The sequence below is a fragment of the Nycticebus coucang genome, chromosome 3, assembly GCF_027406575.1.
Source record: "Nycticebus coucang isolate mNycCou1 chromosome 3, mNycCou1.pri, whole genome shotgun sequence".
Lineage (NCBI taxonomy): Eukaryota > Metazoa > Chordata > Mammalia > Primates > Lorisidae > Nycticebus > Nycticebus coucang.
This window is the reverse complement of record NC_069782.1, coordinates 20,688,248-20,707,057: the sequence shown is the minus strand read 5'-3', so window position 1 is coordinate 20,707,057 and position 18,810 is coordinate 20,688,248. Positions and strand designations below refer to the sequence as shown.

At 40.1% G+C, this 18,810-nt stretch overlaps 1 protein-coding gene across 6 annotated transcripts in view; it reads left to right on the top strand.

The window, feature by feature from the left end:
- Positions 1–18,810, top strand: part of MYBPC1 (myosin binding protein C1) — an 87,626-nt gene that overhangs the window by 20,762 nt on the left and 48,054 nt on the right. For 5 of the 6 annotated variants that reach the window (XM_053582974.1, XM_053582976.1, XM_053582975.1 and 2 more), the window contains exons 3-10: positions 738–779; positions 9,036–9,074; positions 9,725–9,760; positions 11,331–11,438; positions 13,339–13,487; positions 13,819–13,936; positions 16,073–16,124; positions 18,555–18,611. In XM_053582974.1, the coding sequence (XP_053438949.1) occupies positions 738–779; positions 9,036–9,074; positions 9,725–9,760; positions 11,331–11,438; positions 13,339–13,487; positions 13,819–13,936; positions 16,073–16,124; positions 18,555–18,611 (601 nt within the window). The remainder of the gene's footprint in view (positions 1–737; positions 780–9,035; positions 9,075–9,724; positions 9,761–11,330; positions 11,439–13,338; positions 13,488–13,818; positions 13,937–16,072; positions 16,125–18,554; positions 18,612–18,810) is intronic. The other variant, XM_053582977.1, reaches the window with a different exon arrangement.

Below are 18,810 nucleotides of genomic sequence, written 5' to 3'. Positions count from 1 at the left end.
AATCCAGAAGATTCACGTGTATAGCAAAACATTTTCTTTAAAACTACACACATAACAGTTACATATTTTATACCTTACTATAGTATCTAGAAGTCCAAACTTTTGGGACCACCACATGGGTCAAACTTCTTTCGAAAGCCATTCTCTTGTTAGGGTGTAAAATAAAGTGACCCGGCCTAGGCATGGTGACTCATGCCTATAATTCTATCACTCTGGGAGGCTGAGACTGGTGGATTGCTTGAGCTCAGGAGTTCAATTCCAGCCTGAGCAAGAGTAAGACCCGGTCTCTAAAAATAGCTGGGCATTGTGGTGGGCACCTGTCCCAGCTACTTGAGAGGCTGAGGCAAGAGGATTGCTTGAGCCCGAGAGTTCAAGGTTGCTCCAAGCTCTGACACCATGGCACTCTATGAGGGCAACAAAGTAAGGCTCTGTCTCAAAAAAAAATTTTTTTTAGTTAAAATAAAGTGACCCACATTTTATACTCAATTCTAGTACAGCATGTTATCTATAATAGCATGATCCCAGCATACTGAGCATATCTTAACAAAATCTGTATTGAGTGTTTTTATTACAATAAAATAACATCTAATCCCCAAGCTCCTAATTCATGTACAGCATAGTGAGTATCATTCATGACCTGTTTTGTTGTCATTTACTTCTTCCCTCCACCCCATTGTTCATCAAACAATAAAATGCTTCAAGACACCTTTAAAAATGTGCTTATACTTTCCACACAGAACCAAATAAAGAGAAGGAGGCCGGAACTGGACCAGCAAAAGGTAAGTTGGAGGAAGGGAGAAAGAGGCTGAATTTCAACAAAATTAGAAGCAGGAAGAGGTCAGTAATGATTTCCATGGTGGCCCCATAGAATTTCTCTGCATTTTCTCTCCCCCATGTGGTTTGGAGTGCTTTGCATCTCGCCTGCCAGATGCAAGCAGCATCATGATAAGTAGTGCTTTGTGAAGTTTTCATTGCACACATCTCTACGAGAAAAACAACAATGATAAAAATACCACGAGCTTTTGTTGAGATGCCAGCAAATTAATCGGTAGTGCATCCAAGTGCATGCTAAGGAAGCAAGGTGTTTGGTCTTCATGGGATTTCACCCATTGGGAAAATTATCTGAATTACCCAGACTTTTATCAACAATTTCATGCTATTGTGTGAACTGCTGCAGGTTCCACTAGTAGTTTTGAAGGCTAGCATCTCACTTTGTGACACCACGTATTCATGCCGACTTACATAATGACTTACATAGACTGACAGTAAGTCTTAAGCAAACATCATGTTGCTCCTTAATTGGAAACTCAAACTCATTCATTCCTACAATATTAGTCTGTTTTCACTTCATATAGAGATTGTCCAGTTTTAGAGAATGAATAATCTTTATCATGTACTTCTGTTACTCCATGAAATACTAATTCCTTCAGCTCAACATGGAGGAAGTCATTCTCATTACTACTGACCATCTGTCTTAAACTAAAAAGTACTAGTCTTCTGCAGATAAGACTTTTCATGAAGGTGACCATTTTGCTTTGTATTTTTTGGATTGTCATTTTAATAACCTTTTATTTGTATAATGAATAACATACAGTAGAACCTCCATAGCTGACCACCTCCGTCATTGACCACTTCCTTAAGTTGACCTAATTTCCATGGACCGGACATGTACCACATGTACATGTATCCGTACGGTAGGCCTCATTCCTCATGTTGAGCACCTCCACGTGTTGACCAGTTTGTTATATTTCCTTGGTGGCCAACTCACAAAGGTTCTACTATAGTTTAAATTTTGGAATAACTCTTTATTTCCTCCTTGCAACCAGAAGTTTCTCTTTTTCCTGGACACCACTCAAAAGCATGTGAAGTATCTCTTTGTCCTTAGTATGTCATATTTCATTACCTAATTTCCATGATATTCTTGTCTCATATACATTAGTAAAATACTTTTTCCCCTGTCTTTCAGTACATTGGATTACTTTTCTTCAGCTAACTTGAATTTAGGCTCTCATGAATGAATGCTTAATGTTAGAGCATTCACTTTGCCCTTGACCTTCAGTGGCTCCTGTGGCTAATAACAAGAATACTAATCCTGGCCACATGGGCAGTTTGGAGGTTATTTGCTTATGGAATGCGGACGGTACAAACTCCTAGAATTCCTTCCATGAGATGGGTTCAAGGTGGTTTGGGCATCCTGGCTGAAGTTATTGTAACATTATTCTCTTCAAGGCCGATGGCACACACCTCTGTTTCCAAATTTGGAAAGTTGCTTGGACAAACACAGCAAATGATGTAATCCCTGATGGAAAACTGTCAAAGTTTAAACAAAGCCTGTGTCTGACCTTTCATCTCAAAAGTCACCATATTGTATTTGCACAATAAAGGAGAAAATGCCTTTCCACAGGTTAAAGTCAACCAACCAACCAACAAAAACTCTTTTCTTTATGGAGAACACAGGATGATAAAAGAGCGAGGTCAGATGATTAGGGCATCCTGAAATTAGTAGTGGTTTTTGTGACATTTGCAATTTTGCAGTTACATGCCCAGGTTCATAAATTGCCACATATAATAAATATGTGTGTGTGTATGTGTGTGTGTGTGTGGCCTTACATGCCTAGGAAGGAAATCAACTTAGGATAGACAGTGGCATTTCTAAATAAAGAAGGCAAGTGGATGGAATTAGTTTTCGAATTATCTAGTCCTTTTCAACTACTACCCACTTTCATCAGGGAGAGAGAAATTTCAAAGAAAATATTTGAGCAAAAAGTAGATGAAATAATTATTGGTGCATGTGTATCCCCGGTTGAGAAAGAAACTTTATACAGGCATAGACAGAATTCACAGGTCTGATTCCTTCCTCCAGGTAAGAATGTCTTTCCCTGCTCTCCCTCCCTCCTCAGATTCTCAGACCATCTAACTTCTTTTTTAACCATCAAAACTCAGTCAGGTTTCACTTCTTGACGTAGTTACCCTCCGACCATCTGCCTCACTTTTATGTTCCCTTCTTCCTCCTCATTTCTCTTGGACCCATTGCTTTGTCTCACCTATTAAAGCTTACCATCTATGCTGGCTTAGCTGCTGACCATACAGTAGTGATCTGGATAAATTTTTATCTCCATTGAACATGTTTTCTGGGTAGGAGGATGAACGTGTTATGCACATTCTTAGTCAATGAGGTTCAGAATGAGGAATTGGTCTGAGACAGGTGGATGATTTCCTCCCTAAGACCAACTCATCTAGGGCTATTGAAAATGGTCATATCTGGATACCATGATGATGATGACATATATTCATTTCATAGATCCAAGACTGTCACTATGTGGAATATTATTCATAGCAATGCAGCCTTAAACTCTTTCCCAGATTGACTTCATAGTTCTGCGACTGCTCAGAAACATTCTGAAAACAAAATTTTTATAGCCATGGAGAGTAGTTTGGTTCTAGTACCAATCTTATAAGTAGTGTCGTGGTTAGATTTTCCAGCTTTTTCAGATTTCCTAAGAGTCTCTGTGTGGGAAGCAGATGATTCCCCATGAAGGGAGTTCTATTATTACTTGCTTGCCCCTGGACATGTTGGCCCTTCAGCCACCCTGCCCCTAATACTGACCACTTTGTAATAGAGATGACCATGAAGAACTGTGTTTAACCAAACAGCAATACCAGAAATTAGATCCCTTTCAGAGTGATTATACTGGAAGACAATGCCCTCAGAAACTCTTCCAAGATATTACAGGGGGCAGATCAATGGGAGGCTAAGTAGAGAATCTCTTCCATGTCCTCAGTGGGGCCAAGACCTGCCTTTCCCTGTGGCATCCATTTATTCAGTCAGTATTTCCGGAGTGCCAGCCACATGCACAGGTCTGGGCACTGGGTCCTGCTCTCCTGGAGCCAACTTCTGCTTTAGGAGGAAGAACAACCATCAACAGAGGAAGATGGATTTCAGCCTTGGAAGCAGACACGAGTCACGGAGGGCCGAGTGTAGGGAATAACGTGGATGATCAAGCGGGATCATATCTTTATTTTTGTCAGCTCACGTCCAACATCCTATGTGTAAACATAGGGTAGTGAGAGCAGATTTCTTCTGTCTCCTAAGAACGTCCCTCGGGATGTTCCAAAATTGATTCTGTGGCTCGTCCCAAATGTGGTAGCAGCTTTAGAATCAGAGACTGCTTTGAAGAAGTGCTCATTTCTATACCTAAGTTCTGATATTCTATTTTTACATCTTATTAGCACAGAGTCCGTACATGTTTCCGTAAGTTAGTTAGGACAGTTACTACCTCTTTTTATTTTCCTTCCAGAAAAATAACTGCCTTTGGTGATCACTACAAGGGAAATACAAACTTATTTTCTTTTCCCAGGCATTAACATTATCGCATAAACTGTCTGAATGACCTTTACATGTATTAAGTCCCCACATAACCTGAGATGATGTCTCCCTTTTGACATCAATGTGTTTGACAGATGAGGAAATGGATCAGCAGAAGTTCCAACATGTTTTTCTCCTAAATGATATGATTATTTTCTTAAATGAGAAGTATGGTTAAAAATTCTTTTTTCATTTGGGTTCCTTTTTATCTGCAATGACCCTGGTGCTTTTACTAGTATGCTAAAACATTTTTCTGCAATTTACCTTTAGGTGTCAATCAACCATCTACTAAAATGTCTTCATGCTTTCTCTGTGGATTCTAATTCCATTACTTCTTTGTAATGAAATTTTTAAAAATTAATATCCCTGTACTTTTTAATTTTAAGATCCAGCCATTCTAAGATGCAACACTGGTTCAATAGATTTGGGGAAGAAAAAAAACTTATTAAATGTATCTATTGTAAATGAATCCTGATTTCAGAAGCATCAAAAAAGTGAGAAGGTGGCTGGGCGAGGTGCCTTACGCCTGTAATCCTAGCACTCTGGGAGGCCAAGGTGGGACTCCTGGGCTCAGGAGTTCAAGATCAGCCTGACTAAGAGTGAAAAAACTAGCCAGGCATTGTGTCAGGCACCTATAGTCCCAGCTACTGGGGAGGCTGAGGCTGAGGCAGGTGGATCACTTGAGCCCGGGACTTTGAGGTTGCTGTAACCTAGGGTGACACCACTGTACTCTATCTGAGGTGACAGAGCAAGACTGCCTCCAAAAAAGAAAGTGTGAAGGCTTATACCTCCTCATGAAGGCAATGTGGTAATCAAATGCCTCAAAACACGATGAATTAATGTTAGTGTTGATACTATCTTTCATATTTTGTTATTGTTATTTGAGTCACCTACGCCAATATTTATTATCACTGATTACTCTGCTCGAGGAACTCATGAATTTGTCTAAATCAATCTAAATCTAAATGCTGTCTCAGCATTTAACTAATGTTTGTTTACAAGTCACATATACTTCAATTTTACATGCTTCTGATCTTTATTAAGAAATCTCCACAATTGTCTCCTGTTTATATAACTTAAAAAATTCATTCAATACAACGGAGACTATACCTTACAAATACAAGGTAGCCTAATCATAAGTACCCTTATGTTAATCCAAAATAAATACAATTTAAAGATTTAATTTAATTTTAAAAGACAATTGACAATCAGGCACAGGTAGAAGTCATTTTCCAGCCAAGAGAGTTTGGAGAACTATAAGAACTTGCCCATTCTCCTGTCTCTGAGTTCTTTTTATTTGGCAGGAGGGCTCTTGCTTCCATTCCAGAATGCTTATGTGTACCCCACTAAAATCCCAGGCTTGTAATGTGAGACTGAGTTCTCTCTCGACTTTCCAGGAGTTCTTCTCTGGGAACTTCAATTGCTTAAAAAATCACTTTTACGGTGTTCCAGACGCTATTTTCCCATGACTTAAAGTTGAATAAAATCTGCTTTGGTAAATCGTCCTTCTGTGGAGCTAAGCGAGACAGCCCTGGATCTGTAGTCTTTGTGCATGTTGTATATTGAGCCAAAACGAGATGTTTATTTGATGTTTTCATCATCATCATGGTCACTTTTCGATAGAAAAAAATACATAACTTACATATTTTATTTTTTGTTTGGTTTAGTTTGAAAATGTTTTCAGTAAGGCGCCGTGTCTTCCATGTATGTGCTGTTGAACAAGACGCAACTTAAAACATCTGGATATTCGGTTTCCCTCCTAGCAGCAGAATCTGAATGCCTCGCGAAATAAGAACAATTAAGCTTTTCCGTCACATCCGATTCAACCAAATTTAACCAGGCAACATTTCAAGAACTTGAGATCAGAATCTCAACATCTTAACTACATTTCCCAATCTAAAGGAATGCCAGGACTAAAGCTACTTTGAAAAGAAAGGAAACAAGTTCTAGTCCTTCTCTTAAACACTGTTGTTAAATTTTAAGCCTTTTTAATTTTGTGAAGGCAAAAAGCGGAAACCTAATAAATACATGTATAAGTAAAAATAAAATAAAATAAAATAAAAAGAAGGGAAACAAGAGACTTTGTTCCTGCAGATTGTATTTTTTAGCACTTCTTAAGTTTGAAAATTTATGTTCAATGAATCAGTGTTGCCAATTGAGAAGGTTTTGCTGTTTGGAAGTAATGTTGGGTCAGTGGAGGAAGAATATTTCATGGTTCTCTGAAGAACTGTTCTTATATGTGTTTGTTTCCTAATAGTCTAAAATAACTGTGCACGTCCTTCAAATAGTCTGAATATATCCTGGACCGTTAAACTATTTACTGATCAAATTTCTGCTTAAAAATAAATTACCATCATTACACATTCTGTGAATGTAACAAAATATTACATGTACCCCATGGATATGTACAAAGATTATGTGCCAATTAAAAAAAATTATCTTCCTTCGTGTTAGTTTTAAGAAAGTATGTGAATACTCTTCTCAATTATACTGCGTTCTAAACAATTAACTGAGGTTCATTATGCAATCTGCAGAAACAAAGCCCACAAAACTTGTATAAAGTGTTCATTTGACTCAAAGCAGTTCTGGGTTCTAGTTTACGTAAGGGCATAACAAAAGGAAGTACCTTTGAGCTGACTTTTAAAACATTTTTTTTTTTTTTTTTGTAGAGACAGAGTCTCACTTTATGGCCCTCAGTAGAGTGCCGTGGCCTCACACAGCTCACAGCAACCTCCAACTCCTGGGCTTAAGCGATTCTCTTGCCTCAGCCTCCCGAGTAGCTGGGACCACAGGCGCCCGCCACAACGCCCGGCTATTTTTTGGTTGTAGTTTGGCCGGGGCCGGGTTTGAACCCGTCACCCTCGGTATATGGGGCTGGCGCCCTACCGACTGAGCTACAGGCGCGTCCCCTTAAAACTTCATTTTTATTCTTTTTTATAGGACTTTTAAATCAAGATTCTTTCTATATTTCAGTAGAAAAAGCTTTCAAATAGGTGAGAAGAAAAAATTACTAAATTGGGGCTGTGCCTGTGGCTCAGTGGGTAGGGTGCCAGCCCCATATAACAAGGGTGGCAGGTTCGAACCCAGCCCTAGCCAAATTGCAACCACAAAAAAAATAGCCGGGTGTTGTGGCAGGTGCCTGTAGTCCCAGCTACTTGGGAGGCTGAGGCAAGAGAATCACCTAAGACCAAGAGCTGGAGGTTGCTGTGAGCTGTGACGCCACAGCACTCTATTGAGAATAAAAGAATGAAAAGAATAAAAGACTGAAAAAAGAATAAAAGAATAAATTACTAAATCCTGAATTAAAGTCATGGCAAATAATGTTGTAGAAAAAAAATGGCAAAGTATTTTATTTTTGATGACGTAAAATTTTAATTATCTAACAGTCTTCTGAAATATAGAATTCTCCTGAAAGCTCAGAAAAAGCTGTACTTCTGAAAATGCACAAGTTTGTGAAATGCTAATGGATATCCCAGGAGAAAGGAATTCAAAACTGAACAAAGTTTGGGAAGAGATAATTCTTGTGTCCACCTCCATCCCTACTCCCCTTTAGCATACTGAGGGCTTTGAGATGCCCTTCAGTAAATTCACACACACAGCACAATACAATACACACATTTAACTTTAGCCTACCATTTTCCAAGCTTCTTTGACCACAGAAAGCTGCTTCTGAAGAATATCAAATCCCATAGTACCCAGTGAATCACCTCTTCGGTTCTCAAGCAATGACATTACAAGTCGTTTCTATACATTACATTAGTTATTTTATTAAAAAAACAATAAAACATATCTCTGGTTCATAGTTTGGGGAAAGAAATTTCAGGCTAGTAGATAACATTTGCAGTAAATATTTTTTTAAAAGAGAGATATCCTGCACATACCACTAAAAGACACATCTGATTCAGGTGGCACCTGTGGCTCAAAGGAGTAGGGCGCTGGCCCCATATACCACAGGTGGTGGGTTCAAACCCAGCCCCACCCAAAACTGCAAAAAAAAAAAAAAAAAGACACATCTGATTTTCACAGTATACATAGGTAAATATTAAAAAAAAAAAAGAAAAATTACACAGCATCCACCAACACCAATATAATCTTGAGGAAAATGTTCCTAACATTCCTAAAATAATTATTGGTGAACTTAGTGAGAAAAATTGATTTATAGTAATTCATCTTGACTTTAATTACTTGAATAGAGAAGGAGAATTAATACGAGGTTTTAGGGGGAGAAATGAGTTCTCAAACAGTTCTTATAGGCTTTTCTGTCTGTGTCCAAACAAGTGTATATGTGAATAACGTCTGTCATGGCCATTGGTTACAAAATGCGAACTTGAGAATCACCTCTTCTGCTGACCTCATCAAGGTTCTGTTTTTAGCATCCTTCTTCTCCTAACCCACGGTTGCATAAAACACTTGGACAGAGTTCCATTTGTTTCATTGGCACTTTCATTTGGATGACCCTCCTTTCTCCCCCTTTTATTTATTATTTTTTTCCTTTTTTGCCAGAAGTGCTCAAGTTTAACCTTTCAGGTGCAGAATCTTCTAGGCCTTTTCAAAAGTCAGACATTCTTTGTGTAGTTTTCTCCTTTTCTTTTTCAGATGTCTCCTTTCCCAGGTTACTCGGGATGAAGTCCTTTTCTCCTTGACTCTTTCCTCCTATTTCTTGTTTCAGATGAAGAGGAAGTCTCCCCGCCTAGCGCCTTGCCTCCAGGTTAGGATACTTTCCGTCCCTACCCCCACTTTGTAATTCATTTTCATTGACAGTCAAGGAAAAGAAAAGGCAGGGCCCCTTGCCCATGGTGGGCACAATGCTGGAAAACAGGTTTCTCCTGCCCCCATACCAAGAGGGAAAACGTTGGCTTTAATGACATTTTTGTCTGTTTGTTTCTTATGAGAAACTCTTAAAAAGGAGGTTTTCTTGGGCGGCGCCTGTGGCTCAAAGGTGTAGGGCACCAGCCCCACATACTGGAGGTGGAGGGGTCAAACCCAGCCCTAGCCAAAAATGAGAAAAGGAAAAAAGGAGGTTTTCTTTGCAAAATAAATAAGATTAGTAAATTTTAGGCATAAATGTTAGGGGCATATAGGAGGAGTCTTCTACTCCAGCTATAAGCCCCCGTTTCCCGCTGTTGTTTAAATTTAGATATTTACATTTTTAAATTTTATTATTGTTTTTAAATAAGACATACACTTTTATAGGGACTTTCATAGTGAGAGCGCTACCGATTTTGTACCCAAGCCAACTGGCAGATTTTTCCTCCCCACCCCAGACAAGGCAGGGTTTGGGAAAATTCAAGAAGGTTGAAGTGATCATTCACCTGACCCCATCCCATCCCTATCGTCCAAGTCACGCTTTCCTTTCAGGTTTGGGTAGTCGGGCCCTGGAAAGAAAAGATTCAGGTGAGCACATGCCCAGACCAGGCATCCATCCTGTCCCCATCCTAATACAATCACTAATGACCTCATTTCTTGAACTCGTATTGATTCTAATGCTTGTTTTTTTCAGTTTGTAGTTTCTCTAGCAATCCTTCATTTCATTTCCTCTTACAAGAAAACTAATGTATTGAGAAACAATTAATTTTGCATGATGCACAAATTCAAGACTCTAGCCACATAAACCACAGGTTGGTTTGCTGTATTGTAACTATTGTTTCTAACATTTAAGGAATACACAGAGATCAGTCTCCATTCCTGAAACATGCTCAAGTTAGACAATGATTCACATCTTTATGGAATGTTGCATACGGTTGGTAAAACATTTTCAAATGCATCCTGCCAGCTGTAGGTACAATTCTATGAGGTCATTCGTTCATTCAACACGTTTGAATTGAGGGCCTCACTTGATCCCACTACGAGCTAGCCACATCTGTGGACACGATAGTTCAGAAGTGGAGAGAACAATAAAAATACTTGTCCTCATGCTCTAAATGTGAATGGCCACTGTTCACTATCAATATAATAGACACACACAACATACAATTTTAACAATAACTTGGGCATTAAAAAATGTGTAATCGGGTGACTATGTTGGTTAACTTCATTGTGAAAATGATTATCTCCTACGGATAGCAATACCTAGCATAATTGATAGATGAAAACTAAAATAATTAAATATGCATTTTCCTTCTCTTCAAGAAACATTAACAAGTAGAGATTTGTCAACCCATGAACTTTTTTCCCCAGTTATTAAGTGGCTGAAACTGAACTTCTCTGGATACAGCTCAGAGACAAGAGTGTCTACAGTTCTCTCATTGGAATTGAGTGCAGATTGATACTAACCAAGCATCCGAGTGCAAACTACAAACTTTGCAGTAAACCTCATTTCTAGCTTATCTCTTCATGGGAAAGCCTCTGTTTCTTTTTCTTCCTATTTTTTTTCCCTAGGATCTTTTCCCTTGCAGAACACTCCCAGAATTCTTGAAATTTATACCTACCAGTCATGATGTGTAACTTTATCAAACTATAAACAACCTAATAAAACTGTCTCATCAGACGACACTAAGGAATCTAGAAATACCAGGCCAGGCTTGGCTGTCGGAACCTTGTCAGATAGTAACCCTCCAAATGACCTTTTCCTTTAGTCTTTCCCGATTCTGTGGTATAGACGTGACCTTAGAATCAGTCACCTGGGAAGACACCGAGAGTCCTGCTGTCCTCGACTTACTCTCACTGTTGATCTGTTGGGCAGGATGGGGAAACAAAGGAACCATGGATGCCAGCAAAGAGAGAGTAACAACTTGCCTGAAAAGATCTACTATTTCTAGGAATTAGTAGAAGAGTCATCCTTGTAAAAATGGGAATCTGTCCCTCTCTACTGATGGCTGCTAGGGGTGGGAAGATTGATGTTATATTTATCTACGTTTATTAGACAAAGAAAAGCTTCAGTGTTGATGAGAGTGACACACCCAGGTAAGTCCTCCTGAAAAGAACCTGGACCCGGAATGATCTTTCCTTCCTCTCTGCTCATCAGAATGGTCTCTTGGGGAATCACCTGCTGGGGAGGAACAAGACAAGCAGAACAATTCTCAGCTATCCACCCTATTGATTGAAAAACCTCAGTCAGGAACAGTGAAAGTGGGTGAGTACCTAGCATTCAATCCCACCTTTTTTTTTTTTTTTCAAGTTGAGGTGAAACTCACATATCATAAAACAAACCATTTAAAAGTGGACAATTCAATGGCTATTGATGCATTCCTAGTCTTGTGTACCCACCACTTCTACCTACTTCCAAAAGATTTCCATTGTCCTCAAAAGACCTTTACCCCACGAAGCTGTCTCTTCCCAGGTCGTCTCCTCCCAGGCTCTGACAACCACCAATCCTCATTATCTCTGGGGATTTACCTATTCTGGATAATTCCATATAAATGGAATCCTCTAATAGAGGCCCTTTTGTGTTGTGCTTTTTTTATTTCCAGTATTATTTCAAAGTCCCACCACATTGTATCTGTCCTTTGTTCCTCTTCACGGCTGCATAATGTTCCCTTTTAGGTATATACTAAATCCTGCTACTTTTTTAATGGCCTGAAAAGGTGAGTGACAGCTCTGCCTCCAGTAACCTGGAGCCATGGGGGTTGCGTTCCGCCTTGGTACTGCTTTTTGCTTTTGTCCTTGGGCAGGCAGTTTTGCCTCATTCTGCCCCTGTTTCCCTGTCTGTAAAATGAAGATAATAACAAGGCCCACCTGCAAAGTACTCTGCGGAGTGCCTGATATATCCCAAAGCTCTGAGCTGGTGTTTGTGTTATTATGATAGAGCTCATTCCATGAGCTTCTTCCACGTCTGGACATGCGCTGGAGGCAGTTCGTCAGACACATGGTTCAACTCTTGAAACAGTCATTAAGAATATTGATTTATGCCTCCTGTTTTAGCCATCGTGCTGAACACTGAGTATAGCATGTGAGCACTCAGAATTTGCAATCCGGTAGGAGCAGAGAAGAAATTAAACAAACAGTCACAAAAGCCAAGTAGCATGAAGGAATTAAATAGTATAGTGAACTGCAGAAGGACCAGGGGGACTCGACGATTGTAACTAAATCTTTATAAGAAATTTATTATTAGGAGAATTAGTTTTTGACTCTTGTCAATATTACACAAATGAGCACCCAGCTAACCACATTCCAGAATTTCTTCCAAGTCTAAAAACATACTGTGTGTGAACAGAAATGTTGGTGCCCCACCAGGCGTGGTGGCTCACGCCTGTAATTCTAGCACTCTGGGAGGCCAAGATGTGAGAATTCCTTGAACTCAGGAGTTCAAGACCAGTTTCCCTGTCTGTAAAATGCCCACAGTCTGAATGGAGACTTTTAGTGAGACCTTGCCTCTACTAAAATAGAAAAAATTATCTGGGTGTGGTGGTGGCACATGCCTGTGTCCCAGCTGCTCAGGAGGCTGAGGTAGGAGGATCTCTTGAATCCAGGAGTTTGAAATTGCTTGAGCTATGATGACACCACTACACTCTAGCCCTGGCAACAGAGTGAGACTCTATCTCCAAAAAAGAAAAGCAAAGAAAGGAAAAGAAATGTCAGTTCCCCTTGTATTCCTTTAAGACACAGCTGACAGCTGGGTTAGAGTTTGAGATCCTTGGGGTCTAATAAGTCAACGCAAATAGGCAGATTTACTTCCAACCAATTAGTTTCATTTAGTCATAGTTTCATAATTCCAGGCTTCTTATCACCTTGCCTCATAAAAAGGTTGGAAAAAATACATATATTTTAAATATTTTTCTCATTCTCATTTCATACATATAGAATTATTTCCCTCGATTTCCCCATTGCTTTTTTTACTCTATAAACTTGAAAAGCAACAGAAGTTGAGATAACCTTCTAGTGTACTCATAAAAAATCAGGGACCAACTTGAACAATTCTGGAGGTGTCAGTCACATCAGAGTCTGTGCCCTGCACTACTGTGTCAATGCCTCCTAGTCAAAAGCAAAACAAATAACTTTTAAACCACAGGCTGAACCACTTGTGCTTTTTCTAGGTGAAAATATCACCTTTATAGCCAAAGTCAAGGCTGAAGATCTTCTGAGGAAACCGACAATCAAGTGGTTTAAAGGGAAATGGATGGACCTGGCCAGCAAAGCGGGGAAGCACCTCCAGCTGAAGGAAACCTTTGAAAGGCATTCTCGGGTACGGCCCCCAAACTCCCGGCACAGGGGCTCCGAGAGCTCGGTCCTCCTGTGTGAGCGAATGGTCACTCAGGCTTAGCTTTGACAGATTTCAGTTCCAGAACCTTCTCAGGAGTTACCATTCCCAGCGACTGCACTCTATTTTGATTGCTGTCTATGCCCGGGGGCTGCAGGATACTTTTGCCCTCCCACGTTGAGCGTGTTGTACTGGACTTTCTAGATCCAGACGCGTCTTTAAACAAATGCTCAGGAATCTGGGAAATGAGTGAAATGTGATGGTGCCTTGTGATCGGAACGTGGGCTGCAGGGTGTCCGGCTGCGTTTCATTGCAGGTGTACACGTTTGAGATGCAGATTATCAAGGCCAAGGAGAACTATGCAGGGAACTACAGATGCGAGGTCACCTACAAGGATAAGTTTGACAGCAGCTCTTTCGATCTTGAAGTGCTCGGTAAGACTGCCTTCCTGCCTGGATAAATGACAGAGAAGGTCATTTAAGAATATGAGATTGGGGCGGCGCCTGTGGCTCAGTCGGTAAGGCGCCGGCCCCATATACCGAGGGTGGCGGGTTCAAACCCAGCCCCGGCTGAACTGCAACCAAAAAATAGCTGGGCGTTGTGGCGGGCGCCTGTAGTCCCAGCTACTGGGGAGGCTGAGGCAAGAGAATCGCTTAAGCCCAGGAGTTGGAGGTTGCTGTGAGCTGTGTGAGGCCATGGCACTCTACCAAGGGCCATAAAGTGAGACTCTGTCTCTACAAAAAAAAAAAAAAAAGAATATGAGATGGGCATAGCCAGGCATCATGGCGAGCGCCTGTAGTCCCAGCTATTCGGGAGACTGAAGCAAGAGAATCACCTAAGCTGGGGAGTTGGAGGTTGCTGTGAGCTGTGATGCTACAGCACTCTACAGAGGGCGATAAAGTGAGACTCTGTCCCTGAAAATATATATATATGAGATGGGAGGGTGGAAATTCCTATAAAACTGTGTATTTCTGCTTGTGGTAGTCTGAGCGAGCCTGCTGAATTAAATTGTTATGGGAGAATTTAAAAGTAGAGTTAGGGGAATTTTATTGCTAAGTATCTCTTATCCATGTTAATTGTGGTCTTTCAATCTCCCCTATAAGACATGGTGTCATTTTTTTTGCTGCTACAGAATGTATCTATTTCACTGGGTCCACTTTCCTACTGAGGTTTAGGCAAAAGGTAATATTGTATGCAGATGTCGGGTGGAAAGAGGACTAATGTCAGATATGCAAGTTCTCTATCCATATGTTCTGTATACTGCTCACAATGAACTCCATAGGGATAAAGATAAAGCTGTACATGGGGGCACTTATATAAGTCTACAAAGGGAAAGTTGACCTGCCAGCAAATATCGTGAACTTAATATGAATCCAAAGTGTGGTGTAGCTGCAAAAGACAGACGAAGCTGGTGTAAGTTTAGATTGCGCTGTTCCACCTCGTGTAGGATCTAAGTTTAGGAAATGATAATAGCACTTCTCTACTCAACGCTCTACGTGGTCCACATCTGGAGTGCTATCTTTGGCTACAGGCCTCAGACCTCAACCTGGCTGGCTTTTGAAGCAGGGTAACCAAAAGGGCAAAGAATCCAGAAACCACACCCTATCCAGCGAGTGTGTGTGGGTGAAGGAAGCCAGGCATACGCAGCTGGTTGCAAAGAGAGGAAAGAAGGGCTATTACATAGAGTGAGGAGAAGGCCCTTTCCCATGAACTTGAGAAGCACTAGGCAGATTAGAATCAAAAGATAGAAATTCAGGGGAGGTGAATTGTGTCTTAACATGACAAGAGGCTATTTCATGAAAGCTACACAGGCGGCCTGGGAAGGCAGTGATATTCCCATTCAGAGAGAAGTTGAGTACAGCCTGGATGATTATGGGTGGGCCCTGCTGAGATTTCTGGAATAAGCAGGACTCTGTCCCTGAGCAGCACTGCTTCAGCTTGGCTGGGTGTCTCTGAGAATCACCAGGAGGGCTTTTTAAGAATAATGATTTCTGGGCTTGGTGCCCGTAGCTCAGCGAGTAGGGTGGTGGCCACATACACCAAGGCTGGCAGGTTCGAGCCCAGCCTGGGCCTGCTAAACAACAATGACAACTGCAACCACAAAAATAGCCGGGCGTTGTGGCAGACACCTATATGCCCACCTACTTGGGAGGCTGAGGCAAGAGAATCGCTTAAGCCTAAGAGTTGGATGTTGCTGTGAGCTGTGACGCCACAGCACATAGTGAGAAAAAAAAAATATATATATATATATATATTTTGTCTCTGATGTGGTGGATTAAAATATCTAGCAGGGAGGATCAAGAAGCTGATATTTTTTATTATTAAAGTTCCTCAGGTGATTCTAATGCCTAGGCAGGTCGAATGACAACTGGACAAGAGAAACCCTTCACTGGTTCTTCATGAGGGAGGTATGATGAGTCTTGGCAGCTCCGCCTTCGAGAACAGGGAGCACAGCCACCCCCCTTTACTTGGCGTTCTTTCCATTTGAGGAATCCCACAGCCCATAATGGAAGTGAACACAAACTTCTTCTTGCTGGTCATTTATTTTACTGTTTTCGTTCCTTTCAAAGAATCTACTGGGACTACTCCAAGCATTGACATCAGATCTGCTTTCAAGAGAAGGTAATTTCAAAAGATAATTTAGACAGCCTTTATGTAACATGGAAATGGGGGATTTTCAAGGTACACTTCCCTTCCTCCACACTCCATATTCCAAATGAGAATAACCACTTTCACTGTAGTCAAACACACCATATAGTTAAAAGTTGGCATCCTAGAAAATCCATGGATTCAATGCTCAATCAAGCATAGATATTTCTAGAATATTCCTTTTATATTGAACCTCCCATTTTTACAGGTTTCACAGTTGCTTTAGAAAGATTAATTGTATTGTTTTCCACCAAGTGGTCTGAAGAGATATATAATCAGAAACATTTCATATAGCATCAGTTATGTAATGTCAGAAAAAAAATATTTATAATGCTTTTCATCTAGAAATCACTTATGGAGCTACTAAAATATGTGTCCAAGAAAACCACAATTAAGTAGCTACTTACTGACATTAGTGCCATATTATATTGAATTATCCTAAATGAAAGACTGCTGAGTCTGCTGGCATTAAGAATTCTGTAGAGGGGCGGCGCCTGTGGCTCAGTGAGTAGGGCGCCGGCCCCATATGCCGAGGGTGGCGGGTTCAAACCCAGCCCCGGCCAAACTGCAACAACAAAAAAAAAAATAGCTGGGCGTTGTGGCGGGCGCCTGTAGTCCCAGCTACTCAGGAGGCTGAGGCAAGAGAATCATGTAAGCCCAAGAGCTGGAGGTTGCTGTGAGCCGTATGACACCATGGCACTCTACTGAGGGCAATAAAATGAGACTCTGTCTCTACAAAAAAAAAAAAGAATACTGTAGAAAGGCCAGGTATAGTGGCTCATGCCTGTAATCCTACCGCTTTGGGAGGCTGAGGCAAGGCAGATCGCTTGAGTTCATGAGTTCAAGACCAGCCTGAGCAAGAGTGTGACCCTGTCTAAAAGAATACTGTAGGAAAAAAAAAATACTATAGAAAGACAAAATTTAGATACCTATTTATTTTTGCAACTGCCAAGGCTGAAAAAATCAGGGGATCAAGATAGGAAAATTAAAATGTTTTTTGTTTCAGAAAAACATAGCTAACCTCTTCCTGCCATTAGGTTACTTTTTGTACTTAATTATTCCATAATATAGATTCTTTAATGAGAGCAAATGTTTTGTTCTTCTTAGGCCTGAATCCATATACACTTTGCTAAATACAGAAAGTCATCCCAAACTATTATAAAACAATGATTTAGTCTGCTAGGAAAGGGCATACTTCCCTCCTGAATTAAAAAATAATTAAAATTTTAATTACTTTGAAAAGTTATTTGATATTACTGGTATTCTTGTATTTTCTGGTATTTTTAAATTTAAAAATAGTCATAATTTTCAAATCTATTACTTTTCAACACATGCACAGGTCTAAAACGAGGCTTGTAGCATTTTAGGAAAGGGAGACAAAATCTAATAATTTCTGTGCTTTAAAATAATAGAAATTGTATTTACTTCAAAAGGCCTTCAAACACCTGCTATTAAACAAGTTTTGGAAACACACTATTTATTTCTTATGACTTACATGTTATACACACTGTTTTTAAACCCGCAGACTCTTTTCTTAGAAACCATAGCTAACATTTGTAAAGAGCAGGAAACAAAATCTTCATTAAAAAAATTAAACATGTAAGTAAGTGTGTGGTGCCCTTTGAAATGTCAGCTCTAGAGCTTCTAGAGTTTATATAAAATCACAACGGTGGTCACATGCCTAATGTAAGATGCATTTCTCTATAGGAAGGCACTTTCTAAAACTACTCGTAAAGGGTTCATGCACTTTTCAAAGATTAGTTATTGAAAAACATGTCTTAAAAGGTGTAAATATTAATCACAAAATTAAGATTGTAATTATCTCCCTTTAAAACAGAAAAGAATGCATCTTCTAAAAAGCTCTGTGTTAGCTCCGTTTTTATGCTATGTCGGTATCACATTATCTGATTCATCTACTCATGAACACAAAGAGCTCACCTTTGAATATAAGGCTTTGTACTTATATATCTGACGTTGGCACACTTCATCCTCCAAGCCAATCTCTGTCTTTCATGAGTTACAGAGATTAGCAAAGGTCCTTTGCTTTTTACACAGGTATGTCTCCAGAGCCCCCAACTTACAAAAACAAAGTACTTTGCATTGCTTGGCTTAAGTGCATTTGTGTTATCTGGTTTTAACACAAATCCAAGCAGTTTTATATATGCAATCTTCAAAAACATGTCTTCTGAAATCGTAGAGTAACACAAGCTCCTCATGTTTTCTTTTCCACAAGTACAGACTCCAAAAACATAAAATGTCACTTGTGTGAAAAGAAATAGTGTTGATTTGGGCCTTGTGTGCTGGTACAAAATTGCATATATGTTCTATGTAGAGTGTCTGGGGGAAACTGGTGGGTATGTCTTGGCATTAAACGCAGATTTGCTTTTCTTTTGTTAATGACAGTGGAGAAGGTCAAGAGGATGCAGGGGAACTTGACTTTAGTGGTCTCCTGAAACGTAGGTGAGAACCAAGCGATGGAGTGAGGCAATGTGGCCTGGAAATCTTTTAGACACTCACTCGGAGAAGTCAAGTTTAAAGTGGATGTTTTCCAAAGACTTTTTCATTTCTTACAGTGTGTTTTGCTTATAGAATATAACAGAATCAACTAAGAAAGAGAAAAAAAAACGCATACTAATCTGTCAATAACTTTAGCTGATGC